The 18,805-nt window shown below is 36.9% G+C and overlaps 1 protein-coding gene across 6 annotated transcripts in view; it reads left to right on the top strand.

Annotated features, from left to right (window-relative positions):
- FERMT2 (FERM domain containing kindlin 2) overlaps positions 1-18,805 on the top strand; it is a 95,120-nt gene that overhangs the window by 68,325 nt on the left and 7,990 nt on the right. For 4 of the 6 annotated variants that reach the window (XM_081291648.1, XM_081291643.1, XM_081291646.1 and 1 more), the window contains 7 exons: positions 8,409-8,441; positions 8,766-8,991; positions 9,098-9,200; positions 11,600-11,707; positions 15,069-15,203; positions 15,980-16,029; positions 17,563-17,687. In XM_081291648.1, the coding sequence (XP_081147774.1) occupies positions 8,409-8,441; positions 8,766-8,991; positions 9,098-9,200; positions 11,600-11,707; positions 15,069-15,203; positions 15,980-16,029; positions 17,563-17,687 (780 nt within the window). The remainder of the gene's footprint in view (positions 1-8,408; positions 8,442-8,765; positions 8,992-9,097; positions 9,201-11,599; positions 11,708-15,068; positions 15,204-15,979; positions 16,030-17,562; positions 17,688-18,805) is intronic. The other 2 variants (XM_081291645.1, XM_081291647.1) reach the window with 1 other exon arrangement.

Here is an 18,805-nt window from a genome sequence, read left to right as displayed (position 1 = left end):
CAAAGCTTATTTTTTAAAATAATTTTTTTAAATATTTTTTTTTAAGAGAGAGAGAGAGAGAATTTTTTAATATTTATTTTTTAGTTTTCGGCAGACACAACATCTTTGTTTGTATGTGATGCTGAGGATTGAACCCCGGCCGCACGCATGCCAGGCGATCGCGCTACCGCTTGAGCCACATCCCCAGCCCCTAAAATAATTTTTCAAGAGGTAAAAGATTGAGTGAATTAATAATTTTCAGACTTTAAAATTCAGATTTATAAAGAGAATTATGATGAAATATCTGAGTTACCTTGCCTTACATGGCTGTGCGTAGGTGGCATGCTCTTAAATGCTTTGCCATTTCCTGACTATAACCATGTAAATATCTGGTCTGTGAAGAGGTAACTGATTCCAAGTCAGGAGGAAGCAATTTTTCAAAGTAATAATACATTCTTCAATCTGGTCAGAGATTTACAAAGTTTAATAAATATCAGAATTTATTCTGTAAATAGAAAATTATCTCATCATAAACTTTTCTAAAAAAATCCTAAAGACAGCTAGAAAAGGAAAAAATCTAGATTTAAAATTAATGTAGAAAATAATCTATACTTGCTTGGCACTCTTAGAAAAATCACTCATGTAGGATGCCATTTTTTTCTAACTCAAACTACCATTTTAAGCAACAAAACATTTTTTAAAACTATTTTTTAAGTACAAATAATGTGTGTTCATAGTAAGTATTTGGTTATTAAAGAGCTACATATTTTTTCAGTTTGTTTTTCCCCAACTAAAATGGAATTGTGTTATGTACACATTGTGTTTTCTTTACTCAATAAAATGGATTTCATTTTTTTATATCATAGTAGTCATGCATTGAATACAGCATCCTAATAAATTCAAATTATACAGAAAATATACTAAATCAAAAGCAAAAATTCCTTTAAAATTTGTTCCCTGGTTACTCCTTCTCAAGAGCCAACTATTTCTTTTTTGTTTGTTTGTTTGTTTTATATCTGATCTTATTTTATTTATACTCTTACCAACTTCCTGCTCCAATGTGTGTGTATGTGTGGGTTATGCTGGGATCAAACCTAGGGCCCCATGCATAAGTGAGGGCTCTACTATTAAACTACACCCTTAGCCTACCCCTTCCAATTATTTTGGTTTTTTTTTTTTTTTTTATTGTTGGTCGTTCAAAACATTACATAGTTCTTAATATATCATATTGCACAGTTTGATTCAAGTGGGTTATGAGCTCCCATTTTTACCCCGTATACAGATTGCTGTATCACATCAGTTACACTTCCATTGATTTACATATTGCCATTCTAGTGTCTGATGTATTCTGCTGTCTATCCTATTCTCTACTATCCCCCCTCCCCTCCCCTCCCCTACCCTCCCCATTTCTCTCTCTACCCCCCTACTGTAAATCCTTTCTTCCACTTGTATTATTCTTCTCTTACCCCTCATTTCCTCTTATATGTAATTTTGTAAAACCCTGAGGATCACCTTCCATTTCCATGCGATTACCCTTATCACTCCCTTTCCCTCCCACCTCTCATCCCTGTTTAATGTTAATCTTCTTCTCAAGCTCTTCGTCCCTACCCTGTCCTTGGTTACTCCCCTTATATCAAAGCAGTCATTTGGCATTTGTTTTTTAAGGATTGGCTAGCTTCACTTAGCATAATCTGCTCTAATGCCATCCATTTCCCTCCAAATTCTATGATTTTGTCATTTTTTAATGCAGAGTAATACTCCATTGTGTATAAATGCCACATTTTTTTTATCCATTCATCTACTGAAGGGCATCTAGGTTGGGTCCACAATCTTGCTATCGTGAATTGTGCTGCTATGAAAATCAATGTAGCGGTGTCCCTGTAGCATGCTCTTATTAGGTCTTTAGGGAATAGACCGAGAAGGGGAATAGCTGGGTCAAATGGTGGTTCCATTCCCAGCTTTCCAAGAAATCTCCATACTGCTTTCCAAATTGGCTGCACCAATTTGCAGTCCCACCAACAATGAACAAGTGTACCCTTTTCCCCACATCCTCTCCAGCACTTGTTGTTGTTGGACTTCATAATGGCTGCCAATCTTACTGAAGTGAGATGGTATCTTAGGGTGGTTTTGATTTGCATTTCTCTTACTGCTAGCGATGGTGAGCATTTTTTCATGTACTTATTAATTGATTGTATGTCCTCCTCTGAGAAGTGTCTGTTCAGGTCCTTGGCCCATTTGTTGATTGGGTTATTTGTTATCTTATTGTCTAATTTTTTGAGTTCTTTGTATACTCTGGATATTAGGGCTCTATCTGAAGTGTGTGGAGTAAAGATTTGTTCCCAGGATGTAGGCTCCCTGTTTACCTCTCTTATTGTTTCTCTTGCTGTGAAAAAACTTTTTAGTTTGAGTAAGTCCCATTTGTTGATTCTAGTTGTTAACTCTTGCGCTATGGGTATCCTATTGAGGAATTTGGAGCCCGGCCCCACAGTATGTAGATCATAGCCAACTTTTTCTTCTATCACACCCCATGTCTCTGATTTAATATCAAGCTCCTTGATCCATTTTGAGTTAACTTTTGTGCATGGCGAGAGAAAGGGATTCAGTTTCATTTTGATGCAAATGGATTTCCAGTTTTCCCAGCACCATTTGTTGAAGGTACTATCCTTCCTCCATTGCATGCTTTTAGCCCCTTTATCAAATATAAGATAGTTGTAGTTTTGTGGATTGGTTACTGTGTCCTCTATTGTGTACCATTGGTCCACCCGCCTGTTTTGGTACCAGTACCATGCTGTTTTTGTTACTATTGCTCTGTAGTATAGTTTGAAGTCTGGTATCGCTATACCGCCTGATTCACACTTCCTGCTTAGCATTGTTTTTGCTATTCTGGGTCTTTTATTATTCCATATGAATTTCATGATTGTTTTATCTATTTCTACAAGAAATGCTGTTGGGATTTTGATTGGCATTGCATTGAACTTATAGAGAACTTTTGGTAATATCGCCATTTTGATGATGTTAGTTCTGCCTATCCATGAACAGGGTATATTTTTCCATCTTCTAAGGTCTTCTTCTATATCTCTCTTTAGGGTTCTGTAGTTTTCATTGTATAAGTCTTTCACCTCTTTTGTTAGGTTGATTCCCAAGTATTTTATTTTTTGGGGGGATATTGTGAATGGAGTAGTTGTCCTCATTTCCATTTCAGAGGATTTGTCGCTGATATACAGGAATGCATTTGATTTATGCGTGTTGATTTTATATCCTGCCACTTTGCTGAATTCATTTATTAGCTCTAATAGTTTCTTTGTAGACCCTTTTGGGTCTGCTAGGTATAGAATCATGTCATCTGTAAATAGTGATAATTTAAGTTCTTCTTTTCCTATTTTTATGCCTTTAATTTCTTTTGTCTCTCTAATTACTCTGGCCAGTGTTTCGAGGACTATGTTGAACAGAAGTGGTGAGAGAGGGCATCCCTGTCTTGTACCAGATCTTAGAGGGAATGCCTTCAATTTTTTTCTCCATTCAGAATGATGCTGGCCTGTGGCTTATCATAGATTGCTTTTACAATGTTGAGGTATGATCCTGTTATCCCTAATTTTTCTAGAGTTTTGAACATAAAGGGATGCTGTACTTTGTCGAATGCTTTTTCTGCATCTATCGAGATGATCATATGGTTCTTATTTTTAAGTCTATTGATGTGGTGAATAACATTTATTGATTTCCGTATATTGAACCAGCCTTGCATCCCAGGGATGAATCCTACTTGATCATGGTGTACAATTTTTTTGATATGTTTTTGAATCCGATTCGCCAGAATTTTATTGAGGATTTTTGCATCTAGGTTCATTAGAGATATTGGTCTGTAGTTTTCTTTCTTTGAAGTGTCTTTGTCTGGTTTAGGCATCAGGGTGATGTTGGCCTCATGGAATAAATTTGGAAGTTCTCCCTCTTTTTCTGTTTCCTGAAATAGCTTGAAAAGTATTGGTGTTAGTTCCTCTTTAAAGGTTTTGTAAAACTCTGCTGTATACCCATCCGGTCCTGGGCTTTTCTTAGTTGGTAGTCTTTTGATGGTTTCTTCTATTTCCTCTATTGTTATTGGTCTGTTTAGGTTGTCTATATCCTCCTGACTCAATCTGGGCAGATCATATGACTTAAGAAATTTATTGATGCCTTCACTATCTTCTATTTTATTGGAGTATAAGGATTCAAAATAATTTCTGATTATCTTCTGTATTTCTGAAGTGTCTGTTGTGATATTGCCTTTTTCATCCCATATGCTAGTAATTTGAGTTCTCTCTCTTCTTCTCTTCGTTAGCATGGCTAAGGGTATGTCGATTTTATTTATTTTTTCAAAGAACCAACTTTTAGTTTTGTCAATTTTTTCAATTGTTTCTTTTGTTTCGATTTCATTAATTTCAGCTCTGATTTTAATTATTTCTTGCCTTCTACTTCTTTTGCTGTTGTTTTGCTCTTCTTTTTCTAGGATTTTGAGATGAAGTATGAGATCATTTATTTGTTGGTTTTTTTCTTTTTTTAAGGAATGAACTCCAAGCAATGAATTTTCCTCTTAGAACTGCTTTCAGTGTGTCCCATAGATTCCGATATGTTGTGTCTGTGTTTTCATTTAACTCTAAGAATTTTTTAATTTCCTCCTTGATGTCTTCTAAAACCCATTGATCATTCAGTAACCTATTGTTCATTCTCCAAGTGATGCATGATTTTTCCTTCCTTTTATCATTGATTTTCAGTTTCATTCCATTATGATCAGATAGGATGCATGGTATTATCTCTACTCCTTTATATTGTCTAAGAGTTGCCCTGTGACATAATATATGATCTATTTTTGAGAAGGATCCATGTGCTGCTGAGAAAAAAGTGTAACTGCTTGATGTTGGGTGGTATATTCTATATATGTCAATTAAGTCTAGGTTGTTAATTGTGTTATTGAGTTCTATAGTTTCCTTATTTAACTTTTGTTTGGAAGATCTGTCCAGTGGTGAGAGAGGTGTGTTGAAGTCTCCCTTGATTATTGTATGGTGGTCTATTAGACTCTTGAACTTGAGAAGAGTTTGCTTGACGAACATAGCTGCACCATTGTTTGGGGCATATATATTTATGATTGTTATGTCTTGTTGGTGTATGGTTCCCTTTAGCAGTATGCAGTGTCCCTCTTTATCCCTTTTGATTAACTTTGGCTTGAAATCTATTTTATTAGATATGAGTATGGACACTCCTGCTTGTTTCCGAAGTCCATATGAGTGGTATGATTTTTCCCAACCTTTCACCTTCAGTCTATGTATATCTTTTCCTATCAAATGCATCTCCTGTAGGCAGCATATTTTTGGGTCTTGTTTTGTGATCCATTCAACTAGCTTGTGTCTCTTAATTGGTGAATTTAAGCCATTAACATTTAGGGTTATTATTGAGATATGGTTTGTTCTTCCAGCCATATTTGTTTATTAATGTTACTAAACCTGATTTGTTTTCCTCTTTGATTACTTTCCCCCCTTTACTGTCCTACCTCCCACTGTTGGTTTTCATTGTTATTTTCCATTTCCTCTTCCTGTAATGTTTTGCCAAGGATTTTTTGAAGAGATGGTTTTCTAGCTGCGAATTCTTTTAACTTTTGTTCATCGTGGAAGGTTTTAATTTCATCTTTCATCCTGAAGCTTAATTTCGCCGGATACACAATTCTTGGTTGGAACCCATTTTCTTTCAGTGTTTGAAATATGTTATTCCAGGATCTTCTAGCTTTCAGAGTCTGTGTTGAGAGATCAGCTGTTATCCTGATTGGTTTACCCCTAAATGTAATCTGCTTCCTTTCTCTTGTAGCTTTTAAAATTCTCTCCTTATTCTGTATGTTGGGCATCTTCATTATAATGTGTCTAGGTGTGGATCTCTTATGATTTTGCACATTCGGCGTCCTGTAGGCTTCTAGGATTTGGGATTCTGTCTCATTCTTCAAGTCTGGGAAGTTTTCTCGTATTATTTCATTGAATAAATTGTTTATTCCTTTGGTTTGGAGCTCTGTGCCTTCCTGTATCCCAATGATTCTTAAGTTTGGTCTTTTAATGTTATCCCGTATTTCTTGGATGTTCTGCTCATGGTTTCTTAGCAGTCTTGCTGAGCTGTCTATGTTCTTTTCAAGTTGAAATACTTTGTCTTCATTGTCTGATGTTCTATCTTCTAAGTGTTCTACTCTGCTGGTAGTATTCTCAATTGAGTTTTTAAGTTGGTTTATTGCTTCCTGCATTTCTAGGATTTCTATTTGTTTGTTTTTTATTACCTCTATCTCCCTGTGTAATTGATCTTTTACTTCCTGGATTTGTTTATGTAGTTCCTTGTCAAAGTGATCTTTCATTGTCTGATTTTGCTGTCTCATGTCTTCCTTGAGACTCCAGATCATCTGAAGCATGTATATCCTGAACTCTTTTTCTGACATTCCATCTGTTGCAGCTATTACCTCTTCTAAAGTTGAGTTGACCTGCATTGCTTGTGGTCCTTTCTTTCCTTGTCTTTTCATACTGCTCGCATTTCTTTCTGCTTGGTGAAACTGTTGTGTTTTTGAAATTTTCCCCCTATTTATTTATATTGCTCTTGTATAGTTGGAAAATCTCCCTTGCAGGGCGGGTAGTGGATGTGCTCCTCCTCTAATTAGGGTGATCTGTCTACCACTCTGGTCGGTCGCAGGTCTGCCCACCCTGCGGGCGCAGGTGGCGGCTCTGCTCTGCCCGCACTCCAATTGTGGTGACGTAACTACCACGCCCTCGGGTCGTTGGTCCTGATCCGGATGTGGGCGGCGGCTCTGCTCGGCCCCTACTCCAGTTGGTGTGACATGTCTACCACGCTGGCAGGCCTCTAGGCCTGTTCCGCCGGTGGGTCGCAGGTCTGCCTACCTTGCGGGCTCGGGCGGCAGTTCTGCTCAGCCCCCACTCCCAATGGGGGTACCTGACTGCCTCTCCAACGGGTCGCTGGGCGCTGGGCCTTTTCTGGACACGGGCGGCGGCTCTGCTCCACCCCCGCTTCAACCAGTGTGACATGACTGCCTCGGTGCTACGTGTCCACCACGCTGGCAGGCTACCGGGCCTGTCCTGCCAGTGGGACGCAGGTCTGCCTACCTTGCAGGCTCAGATGGCGGCTCTGCACAGCCCCTACTCCAAGTGGGGTGACTTGGCTACCACGCCATCGGGTCGCTGGTCCTGTTCTAGGCGTGGGCGGCTACTCTCTTCGGCCCCAGCTGCAGTTGGGGTGTCGTGATACCATGCCGGCGGGTCACTTGGCCTGCTCTGGGCGCAGGTGGCAGCTCCACTCTGCCCCCCCTGGCCCCCACAGCACCCAGCAGGACCCGGACCGAGAAGCAGTCACCGCAGGTTCCCCAACCCTGGGCCAAAGCAGCTTCGGGAGCCAGAACCCGGCCTCTCCGATCCCGGCTCACGCTCCGCTAGGAGCAGGCTCCAAGGAGCGACCCCCGCGGGTTCCCGTGCCCCACCAACTATTTCTTGATAACTATGAAGTTTGGAATGAAAAATGACAGTACCCTTTCTGTGTTAATTTACATGTGTGAGTATATATTTGCATATCTAGTTTTCATAATTATAAGATTTTAATATGTCATATATTGTGCATTTCATTTTTGTCATTAAACAATTTTTGTTGATCTCTATCAGAGCATTCCCAAGTTCTTATAATTGACTTCAACATTTTCTGTACAGAAAATCTTAATACCTCATTTGTGTATTTGTTGAAACTAGTTTAGCTGTTTGCTGAGAACTTGAACATAAAATTGCTTTCCTATGGGCTGGGGTTGTGGTTCAGTGGTAGAGTGCTTGCCTAGTATGTGTAAGGCCCTAGGTTTGATCCTCAGCACCACATAAAAAAAAAAACATAATAAGAAAATATTGTGTCCAACTACAACTAAAAATTAAATTTTTTTTAAAAAATTGCTTTCCTATCAGGGCACAGTGGTGGCTTGGGATGCTGAGGCAGGAAGATCATTGAGTTCAAAGCCAGCCTCAGCTACTTAGCAAGGCTCTGTCTCTAAATTTAAAATAATAATAATAATAATAATAATAAAAGAGCTGGGGATGCGGCTCAATGGTTAAGCACCCCAAGTTCAATCCCCAGTACCTACCCCAACTCCTCCGCAAAAAAAAAAAAAAATTGCTTTCCTTATTTATATGGACATTTCATTGTATGCTTAACTAAAGCACAACTTCTATTCTTTTAATTTGGACAAGAAATTTTGTTTTACTTAGGTTTTAGCTTCTAGGGTTCTTTATTCTTAAATCCACTTGAAATGTCTACTTCAATTTATTATTCACAATTAGGAAAAAAAATCTTTTCTTTTTCTTTTTTCTTTTCATGCTTTTGTTTCTGTCCTCTATCGTTGTCTTTCCTTTACCTTCTGAATTCCTTTCTTTCCTTTCCTGTAGGCACTGATGTTCTTTACATTGGCCCTCTGAAAGGTGAGCCTTACCACAATTAAACACAAAAATTGTTGGTCTGTCTGCTTCAGCTGTGTCCTTATTTTCTATTTTCTTTGAACTTACTTTTCCCCCAGATTTCCTGACAATTTAATTATTTTTTATGGCTTTGTTATTACGCATTCTAATGTTATGCAAGTGGAGTTGAGTTCACATGTTCTTGAGAAAGGTAAAATAATGTGCTAAAGCTTTCTTTCCAGATTGAAGCTTGTGTTTCACAGTGTGCTCTATATCATAGTGTATGTTGTTATTGAGAACTTGAGATACTGTGCTCCTTCCTTAACTACCTCATTTTCATGTTATCAGGAAGTATATATTCAAGCCCAGGACTTTATAGTAAAACCATGACCCCCACTTATGATGCTCATGATGGAAGCCCCTTGTCACCAACTTCTGCTTGGTTTGGTGACAGTGCTCTGTCAGAAGGCAATCCTGGTATACTTGCTGTCAGTCAACCGATCACATCACCAGAAATCTTGGCAAAAATGTTCAAGCCTCAAGCCCTTCTCGATAAAGCAAAAATCAACCAAGGGTAAGTTTTAAGTTATAGATAGAATTGAAGAATTTCTTTGTCCACTTAGAGGTAGAAATATTATGTTGATTCTGTTTTGCTTTGTTCCACTGCTCTTACTGCTCAGGTGGCTTGATTCCTCAAGATCTCTTATGGAACAAGATGTGAAGGAAAATGAGGCCTTGCTGCTTCGATTCAAGTATTACAGCTTTTTTGATTTGAATCCAAAGGTATCAAGGGCTTAAAGGGATCTTCTTTCTATTCATTTCTGTTCTTTTGGATGTTGTTTGTTTTGGAAGTTGGTGGAGAAAAGGAATTGTTTGTTTATAGCAAGTTTTAAATAATATTAAAAACCCAAACCTTTATGCAAAGGCATTTGTATTTTAAAAGGGTCTATTATTTTAGTAGTTTGAAACCATGATTAAGCCTTTTTTGTTAAGATAATTAAATTTTTGGTTGATTTACATTTAAAATGTACTGGTTTGGTACTACAGAATGGCAAAGTTATGTGGTTCTTTTTGGGGGTGGGTACCGTGGATTGAATCCAGGTCTGCCCTACCACTGAGATACACCCCCATCCTTTTTTTACTTTTTATTTTGAGACAGGATTTCACCAAATTGCCAAGGCTGGCCTTGAATTTGTGATCCTCCTGCCTCATCTCCCCAGTAGCTGGGATTACAGGTGTGTACTACCACACCCAGCTTGGGTTTTGTTTTTTGTTGTTTTTTTGTTTTGTTTTTTTTAATTTATATATGACAGCAGAATGCATTACAATTCTTATTACACATATAGAGCACAATTTTTTATATCTCTGGTTGTATACAAAGTATATTCACACCAATTCGTGTCTTTATACATGTACTTTGGATAATAATGATCATCACATTCCACCATCATTTTTAACCCCCTGCCCCCTCCTTTTCCCTCCAAACCCTTCTGTTTTATCTAGAGTTCGTCTATTCCTTCCATACTCCCTCTCCCTATCTCACTATGAATCAGCCTCCTCATATCAAAGAAAACATTCAGTATTTGGTTTTTGGGGATTGGCTAACTTCACTTAGCATGGGGGTTTTTTGTTTGGTTTTGTTTTTGTTTTTAGCTTTTTGCTTAATTTAACATCTTTCTTCAGTTATACTGTAAGGAGGGCTGGGGATGTGACACAGTGGTAAGCACTTCCCTGGCCTGTGTGAGGCCTTGGGTTTTATCTCTGGCACCACAAATAAATACACAGTAAGGGAAAGAAGAGTTTTCTATAAGATTGACTTTTCTGTTACTTTCAGATACTATTTGTACGCCAGAAGATCTTGTTTCAAAAAAAAAAAAAAAAACTTGTTTTTATGTCATGTACATTTTTAAGTCTACATTTCTTCCTAATAATTAGCCACACAGTGTTACCTGTTTTTCTGTGATTGGTATGATCTGTGCTACTATAGTGCTTTGCTTTCCTGGTAAAATTTAACTTTGTTGTGAAAATGTAGACACCATCCCCCACAGACGTTTGTTTGGCTCCTTTACTACTGAAACATACTGGGAGAAGCTTCTCCTGACTGCCCAAGATTACAGTCTAGCCTTAGTCTAGATTTTATGTGTAGCCCATCTTTTATTATGTGCCTTATAAAACAGCAAAATGTACATAATAGAACTACAAAAAATAATTTTAATCTGTTTTCAGGCTATATCGTATCTACTTTCAGTAAAACCAAAGTTATTTGGGAGCAGTTTCCTTATGAAGGTGTATTTTGTTGATATTTTAAGGTAGCATTGTTAAGATGTTACTATTGGTTTAATTTATTTATATTTTTGATGGTGGTGAGGTAAACAGGGATTGAACCCAGGGGCACTTAACCACTCAGCCACATCTCTACCCCCCCACACCTCATTTTTGAGGCAGGGTCTTCCTGAGTTTCTCAGGGCCCTACTAAATTGCTGAGGCTGGCTTTGAACTTGTGGTCCTCTTGCCTCAGCCTCCCGAGCCACTGGGATCCAAGGTGTACACTACTGCTCTTGGATATTGTTTTTTATTAATATAGTTAAATTAATAGTTGAGTAACTTTTAAGTAAATATACTTTCTGTAAATGCATATGTGCCATCTGTTTTTGAATACTTAAAATAACTATTGCTTCCAAGTACCTGCCACTTTTTCTGGGTGTGCTTCCCCACATTGAGCAAGATGTTTCCCCAAATAGCTGATTTGCTGTGATCGTATTTTATTTTGGCAAGTTGCAATAATCATAATGAAAAGCAATCCGTAGTTATAACTTACTTTTTAATACCTTCAAGTCCTCAATCTAGATTTTTTACATTAAAGTTATAATATATAGTTGTTTCCCTGGAAAATAACATGATTCTGTTTCTCGCAGCCCCAAACCTATTTCTAATGCTGAATACTTATCTTCTGTCATATTTTAATGTCACTTTTGAGTAGAAAACTAGATTTTGGTATGTATAGATATATCTAACCCTATAAATAGCTATCTTTTTAGAGTTGATTATTTAATAGTGAGTATAAATCCCAGGAAAAAAAAAAAAAGTTCCGTTTTTCTTTCCAAGCTTTAAAATGTGATTGCTCAGAGTTAAAAACTTTAATGGTAATATTTTACAAAAGAAGTGTTTCTTTTGTTCTGCAGTATGATGCAATCAGAATCAATCAGCTTTATGAGCAGGCTAAGTGGGCTATTCTCCTAGAAGAAATCGAATGCACAGAAGAAGAAATGATGATGTTTGCAGCCTTGCAGGTAGATTGAAAGATTTGGTAAATGAAGAAAAGAGAAAGAAGAGTGGTTTTTAAATAGTAAAGTGGCCTAGTATTTCTAGTAGCATTTGATAAATTATCTTTTGCTATGTAGAAAGTGAATAGGCTCTTTTAAAAGCAAAGTAAATGATAAATTTAGTTTATATTTTTTTGTCTTAAGGGAGTTCAGTGGTATATTTTATTACTTTTCTGTATTTGGCAGGTGGGGGAGAATATCTCCCACCCCAAAATGTCTATTAATTTAATGTTATTCAAGTTTTCCTTGATATCAGATTTTTGAAATGATACCTACCTGCATAGTGGCCGGACATGTTGTAAAATGGACTGTTGGCAGAAATAATATCTTTTTAAGTGATAAAATTTCAGGAGATTAATGAAAGTAAACAGAGATGTTTTTAAAATGATAATCATTAAGAAGTAGATAGCTGATGTTTTCCTTAGATTTTACCAGTGCTTTCCAATTGTATACTTGCACATCACCTGCTTTAGAACTGTAGTGGTGCTTTTTAAAAATTTTAAAGTTCTAAGCCAGTCTCAGCAACTTAGTGAGGCCCTAAGCAACTCAGTGAGACCCTGTTCCAAAATAAAAAAGGGCTGGGGATGAAGCTCAGAGGTAAACCAACCCTGGATTCAATCCCAGTACCCTAAAAAAATTAAAAATTATTCACTTCCTTACCAATATATCCTCTAATAAAATACTTTTAGAGTGGTAACCCCAAATGAGCTTCCTTAGAAATAGATGATTGAAGTTCAGTATTAATTCATCTTTCTCAAGTTTTATATATTTGAGTAAGTCTTTGGCAATTGTTCTCTAATTATGATGAGATTGTAGTGTCACCTGAAGTTGATGTCCTTTAAATAGAAGTACAGGAAGCAGAGCTGACACACAGTTATTAAGAGCTTCCACCATAAAAACCATTTTGGTTTTTCCTTAGAGCACAAACAGAAAATTCTGAATCTTTAAGATACACTTAGGCACCCAGAAAAGTTTTCAGTTAAACTCAAAAGTTGCCACTAGAAAGCCAGAACAACTACTAGGTTGCCAGGTAAAAGAAGAAAATTAAAAAGGAATACAGATGAGGAAAATCCGTATTGACTTTTGGGTGATTTTTTTTATTTCTAGCGATTTGATTTATCAACAATTAAGAATCCTGTGTTGTTTCTGGATGATTCAGACTATCTGAAGAATTTCTTGAATTAAATTCTAGAGCATGTTACTGGGAGTCCCTCACTTTTTTATGATTTTCTATCTATATCTTTCTCAATTTGAATATAAGCACATAATTTTTTATTGGAAGTTTTGCCAGTGACAGAATACACATTTAAAATATACATGTGAAAGACCATAGACTTTATTATATAGTATTGATTTTCATCTTTTTTATTATGAAAATAGTATCTCTATTTTTTAAGTCAGCACATAGTAGATGCTCAAAAAACAATTGTTGAAGGAGTATATAGTTGCATTTTTACAGAAATGGCAATATGCTGCAACCCAGAATATTGTAGAATGGATATTCCATATCAGTACCATAAAAATACCTCAGAGATAACAGACTCTAATTCAGGGGAACTGAATAATCTTACAGCATGGTCTTCCTGAATCATCTTAAAAATCTAGATTGGGGGTGGGATACCAGGGATTGAACTCCAGGGCACTCGACCACTGAGCCACATCCCCAGCCTTATTTTGTATTTTATTTAGAGACAGGGTTTCATTGAGTTGCTTAGTTACCTCATTTTTGCTGAAGCTGGCTGAACTCATGATCCTCCCGTCAGCCTCCCAACCCAATTGGATTATAGGCATGTGCCAGCTCACCTGGCCTTACAATATAGATTTAATGAGAGAATTTTAGAGTACAAATACCTTGAGTTGTTAGAAGCCTACTGATAAATTGACCCAAAGTCTATTAGATGGAAACTTTGAAAGTATGGTGATGAGATACCCAGCAATTTTTCAGACACAGCATACCCTCTGAATTATTCTGGAACATCTGGATCCTTGTATAAAATATACTATAGTTAAAAACAAAACAAACAAAAAAAAAACAAGGATAATTCAAAACGAGTTGTGGAATTTTGTTAGTAACTTTGCCTGTTTTAAAGCATTTAGGTCCAAGTATGTATTATAACGTTTACTAGATAACCCCATATACGTTTGAAAACAAAGCTGGATTTTATGACAAACCCCATAAGGGCTTTTTGCATCAAAATTACCTAGGGCACTTAGTAAAAATGCAGATTTCAGGTTGGACCCCAGATTTACTGAATCAGAATCTTTGGGGTGAACCTAAGGCTCTGTATTTTTAGCCAACTCTCCACATGATTCTTAATATACTCATAACATTTGGGGTCATTCCTGAGCCTCAGCCTGTCTTATTCTCCATCATTTATGACCATGAAAGTTAAGGATCTTGCTTCAGCATAATTGAAAGTATAACCAGAAACTACTCATGACTACACCTTAAAACACAGAGAAACATTGATAATTGGCCTTAGATTAGTTCACTAAATGTTCCCACAAGTAGATTTTATTAAGTAAATGAATACTTCAGAAATGCAAAGTGCTGCTTATTCCTTTAAAAGGTAACTGATTTTAAGTTAAATATTCTGCTGACTTATTAAGTTTAACATCAGTGTTTAATAGATTATTAATATTTGTTTTAAGTCACTAAGTTTAATTTAAAATAAGGAATTTTATAATGAAGAATTTTTTCTTTGCACATATAGGATAGTTAATGTCTACTCACTGCCTACCCACTCTCGTGCACATATGTGCTCTCCATATATATGTATATGTGAACGTATAAATGAGAACATGACAATAAAACTGACACTTATTGTTTAGTAATACTTGAAATCTTTTCTTTTGACATAAATCATATGTATGTGTACACATATATCAACATCTTTTATCAGTCTTATGAAACTGAAAATATAGAGCATTGAGTTGAAAAAGGAGGAAAAAAATGGACTTTGTAGCTGTCTCCTAAAGCTGTGATGGTGATAACTATCTCCTGAGTAATAGTACATAAGGCAGTGTGAATTTTCTGCTCTGGGTGGCAGTAGTAACATAAGACAACCAATGTTAATCCATTCCTACAAAAGACCTTATGCATGTTCCAAACAGAGACCTACTTACTTACTTTGGATAAATATTTATTAGCAAGCTTTGATATTGATAAGGTGCCATGCCCTTAACCTTTCTGTCATTCTAGTTCCTGGACACTTATTTTTTCAAATTAGATGATAAAAAGCATTCAGTATAGATTCAGATAGTCATTTCATTTTAAAGTTTTACAGTTCTACTAATCGTTTCAATAAAATGTCATTTCTGGTTTCAGTATCATATCAACAAGCTGTCAATCATGACATCAGAGAATCATTTGAACAACAGTGACAAAGAAGTTGATGAAGTAGATGCTGCCCTCTCAGACTTGGAGATTACTTTGGAAGGGGGTAAAACATCAACAATTTTGGTAAGGTGAATCTTTACCGACCAACTGAGTTTGAATGGATGCTTAACTTTTTGTGGACTTTAGTTCTCAGAAAGTATTTGGGGGGTAGAGAGAAATATTTAATGCTTTAGAAAAGTCAGATATAGATTTTTCAGGAACTTTTCAGGGAAGTTTTATTTTTGAGATGCTGGGGATCGTGCATGCACCCAGGGCCTTATACATGCACTCTACCACTGAGCTACACCCCCAACTGGGGTGCAGAATGGGTTGGGGGGTGTACATTGTATGTGATATCTAGAGCTTGGAACACACTAAAGATGAATCTTCTGGTCCTTTGCATATTCTCCTACATTCTTTTATAAGGGGTGGAAAATATTTCTACAAAGGAAAATTTCATCTAAATTTAGTGATGCTACTTATTTGAAATATTTCAAAGAGAAGAGAGAAATAGGTCTTATAGTTTTTAAATAAGTTTGTTTTTAAAGCTAAGGAATTAGTTATTGCTGTAGGAAAACTTTTCAAGGCTGTTATGATTTAGAGAATTTCCATATGTATCTACAAATAGCATTTAGAAGTAACATTGTATCCTTTGGGGTATGTAGTTGTTATTTTTTTCAAATTTTTATTAATTTCTCCTATTTGAAAATGTGTTTATAATAATAAGAAGAAAATATCCATACGTCCATGTAATATGATTATATCTTTTAAATCTTTGTAATCTGTATTTTACTTAATTCTGTTTGTTAAAATTTCAAATTAAAAAAAAAGGAAGAAAAATTATTTTGTTCTCTCCCTAGGGTGACATTACTTCCATTCCTGAACTTGCTGACTATATCAAAGTTTTCAAGTAAGTGAAAAAGTGGGAGATTCCAGGTACTACTAAACAATAAGTGTCAAGACTGTCATGTTCACATTATTTAAATTTACAGTAAGTTTGGCAAAAGCCTCTGTTAAAGGATATACTGATTAGATGAACACTTAAATTATAACGAAAGAAAATAATCATGTTTACCAAACTAAAATCACAGCAATCATTGTTTTAGCTGATAAATATTCTTCTTCAAAAAAACTTGTGAAATCTAGATTTCATCATATAGATGCTGAAATAGCAATACACTGGCACAGTCCCTCTGAACCTTAGTTGACAGCTGCCAGTGGTTATTTGCTATACAGAGCTCTAGATTCTAATAAGTTATATATCATTATTATGTATATCATTTTATATAAGGTCCCAATATATCTGTTCAGATTTTTAAACAGTCAAAATCCAGTTGGATCTCCACAGAATCCAGAGAACTGGGCAATAAGGTAGACAGGGGAAGAAAGAAAGGAGATGAGCTGGGTGAGATGCATCTCAGGAGGCTGAGATGGGAGGATTGCAAGTTTGAGGCCAGCCTCAGCAACTTAATAAAATCCTGGCTGAAAATAAAAAATAACATGGACTGGAGATATGGCTCAGTGGTAAAGCATGGGTTAGACCCTCAGTACCAAAAATAAATAAATAAAAGGAGGAGGTGATGCCAAATATACTTTTTTCTACTGTATATTATAAAATTATTGTAGAATAAACCATAGCTGAACATACAACAGATGAACATATGTAACATTTTTGAGATAAGAGCAAGATTTCAAATGCCACTCTTCTCCCCTACCTGCACCTTCGTGACTGATCTGGCATCTCCTGTGTTTGACACTGGCATGGCAACTTAATGTCAGCATTGATATGTATCCAAAAGAATTAAGCCCTCTTTTTTTTTTTTTTAATTTTGGTACCAGGGATTGAACTCAGGGGCACTCGACCACTGAGCCATATCCCCAGCCCTATTTTGCATTTTATTTAGAGACAGGGTCTCACTGAGTTGCTTACTGTTCTGTTTTTGCTGAGGCTGGCTTTAAACTCAAGATCCTCCTGCCTCAGCCTCCTGAGCCGCTGGGACTACAAGCGTACGCCACCATGACCAACAACCTCTTTCACTTCCAGTCATGGCAAGTAAACTTGCTTCTTCATAGAGGCTCCAGAGGCAACTCTGCAAACACCCATGCCCCCACAGGTTGTTATGGAGCCTAGAAAGCTTCAAGTTATGGACATTTACTTTACCTTTCTTTTCCTCGCCTTTCCAGTGAGCTGCTAGTGATGAGAAATCCTGGAACATGGCCCTCTACTTGTTCACTGTTTGTAGGATCTCCCTGAGTAGATTGAGAAGGGAGGGCACATCCAACACCAGCACTGCTGAATTTAAGACACTGGCCAAAGGGAACTAATTTTAGCATGTGTTAAATTTGCCTTCAGACTTTTTAACATTGTGAGATTTTGCTACTAAAAGAATATTGACAAAGCTACTTCAAAGTGGATTTTTCTCTTAATTCTACTTGATACTAGGCCAAAAAAGCTGACTTTAAAAGGTTACAAGCAATATTGGTGCACTTTCAAAGATACATCTATTTCTTGCTATAAGAGCAAAGAAGAATCCAGTGGCACACCTGCTCATCAGATGAACCTTCGAGGTAAGGAAAGCTTTGAATGACCTATGGAATATCTGTTGGTCTGATATTGAATAGACTTCACTGGCATTGGGGTAGAGTGGAGGATTAAAATTTATTTACTGCTTTGGGTACTTTTTAAATGTTTAGATATGCTTTTTATTTATATTTACATTTTTCTTGTTGTGAGTGTTCAATTTCACATGAATATTTTGTTGTTATCTCTTTCGGAAAATCTGGCTTGAATTATATGATTCTGCTTTTTTCACTTGTCAAGTAAATTTATGGTGTCTCTCTCTTGATCTTTAAGCATTAAGGACAGTTAGGTTTTCCTCATTCTGTAGGGACTGCCTCTTTTGTCTTTTCATCTCATTTTTAACTTTTGAAGCAGTCATCTGCTCCTAGGCTTTCCTGGTTTCTCTCTTCCTCATTGGCATCCTGCTCCTTTTCCCCTCCTTCACTGATAAAGCTGGTCCCACACAGGGTCCTTCGCCTCTGGGTTTTCCACTTCCCTGCCTGGTTTTGTCTCTCTTACTCTCCGCAGCCTGACTTCCTGAAGGGAGCACATGAGAGCTCTCTGAGATGCCTTCCTGTTGTCAACTTGAGTTTCCTTTTGTCTTGTTAAATCCAAAGTCTTTTCAGAACTAGGAGTTGGTATTTAAGGAACAGATTTCCTTTCCCTTGTGGCAACTGCAGCAAGCTTGCTTCCTATAGCCTAGGATAAGCCTAGATGAGGACTCAGCTGTTGGCTTTAATCTTTTTAAATTCAGATCTATGGGGCCATAGCTTCATTTCCCATTTTGGTGGCATATGTTCTTAACTCTGTTGCTTCACCTCTTCCATCTGGTTGATGCACTGTTTTATTCTCTAAGTTGGTTTGGTTCTTGTACAGGTGGAAGGCATCCTGCTGCTGCTCACTGATTTCTCTGCAGTCTTCGACTCATTTTGCAAATTGTTGATGATATTATTCACTAAAGAGTCTCATGGCTCACTTCCAGGTCAGATGCCACTTCCTCTGAGAAGCTGTGTCCCCGGAGTGCTACTCTCCCATAAGCTCACACAGCACATCCTACCCGCTTCATACCTGGTGGAATATGCAATTGACTGGCTCGTCTCTATTCCTCACTCCTCTTACTTTCTAT

The sequence above is a fragment of the Spermophilus citellus genome, assembly GCF_964194105.1.
Source record: "Spermophilus citellus genome assembly, chromosome: 4".
Taxonomy (NCBI): Eukaryota; Metazoa; Chordata; class Mammalia; order Rodentia; family Sciuridae; genus Spermophilus; species Spermophilus citellus.
Note: the sequence above shows the minus strand (reverse complement) of the source record. Positions and strands in the feature narration are given on the sequence as shown.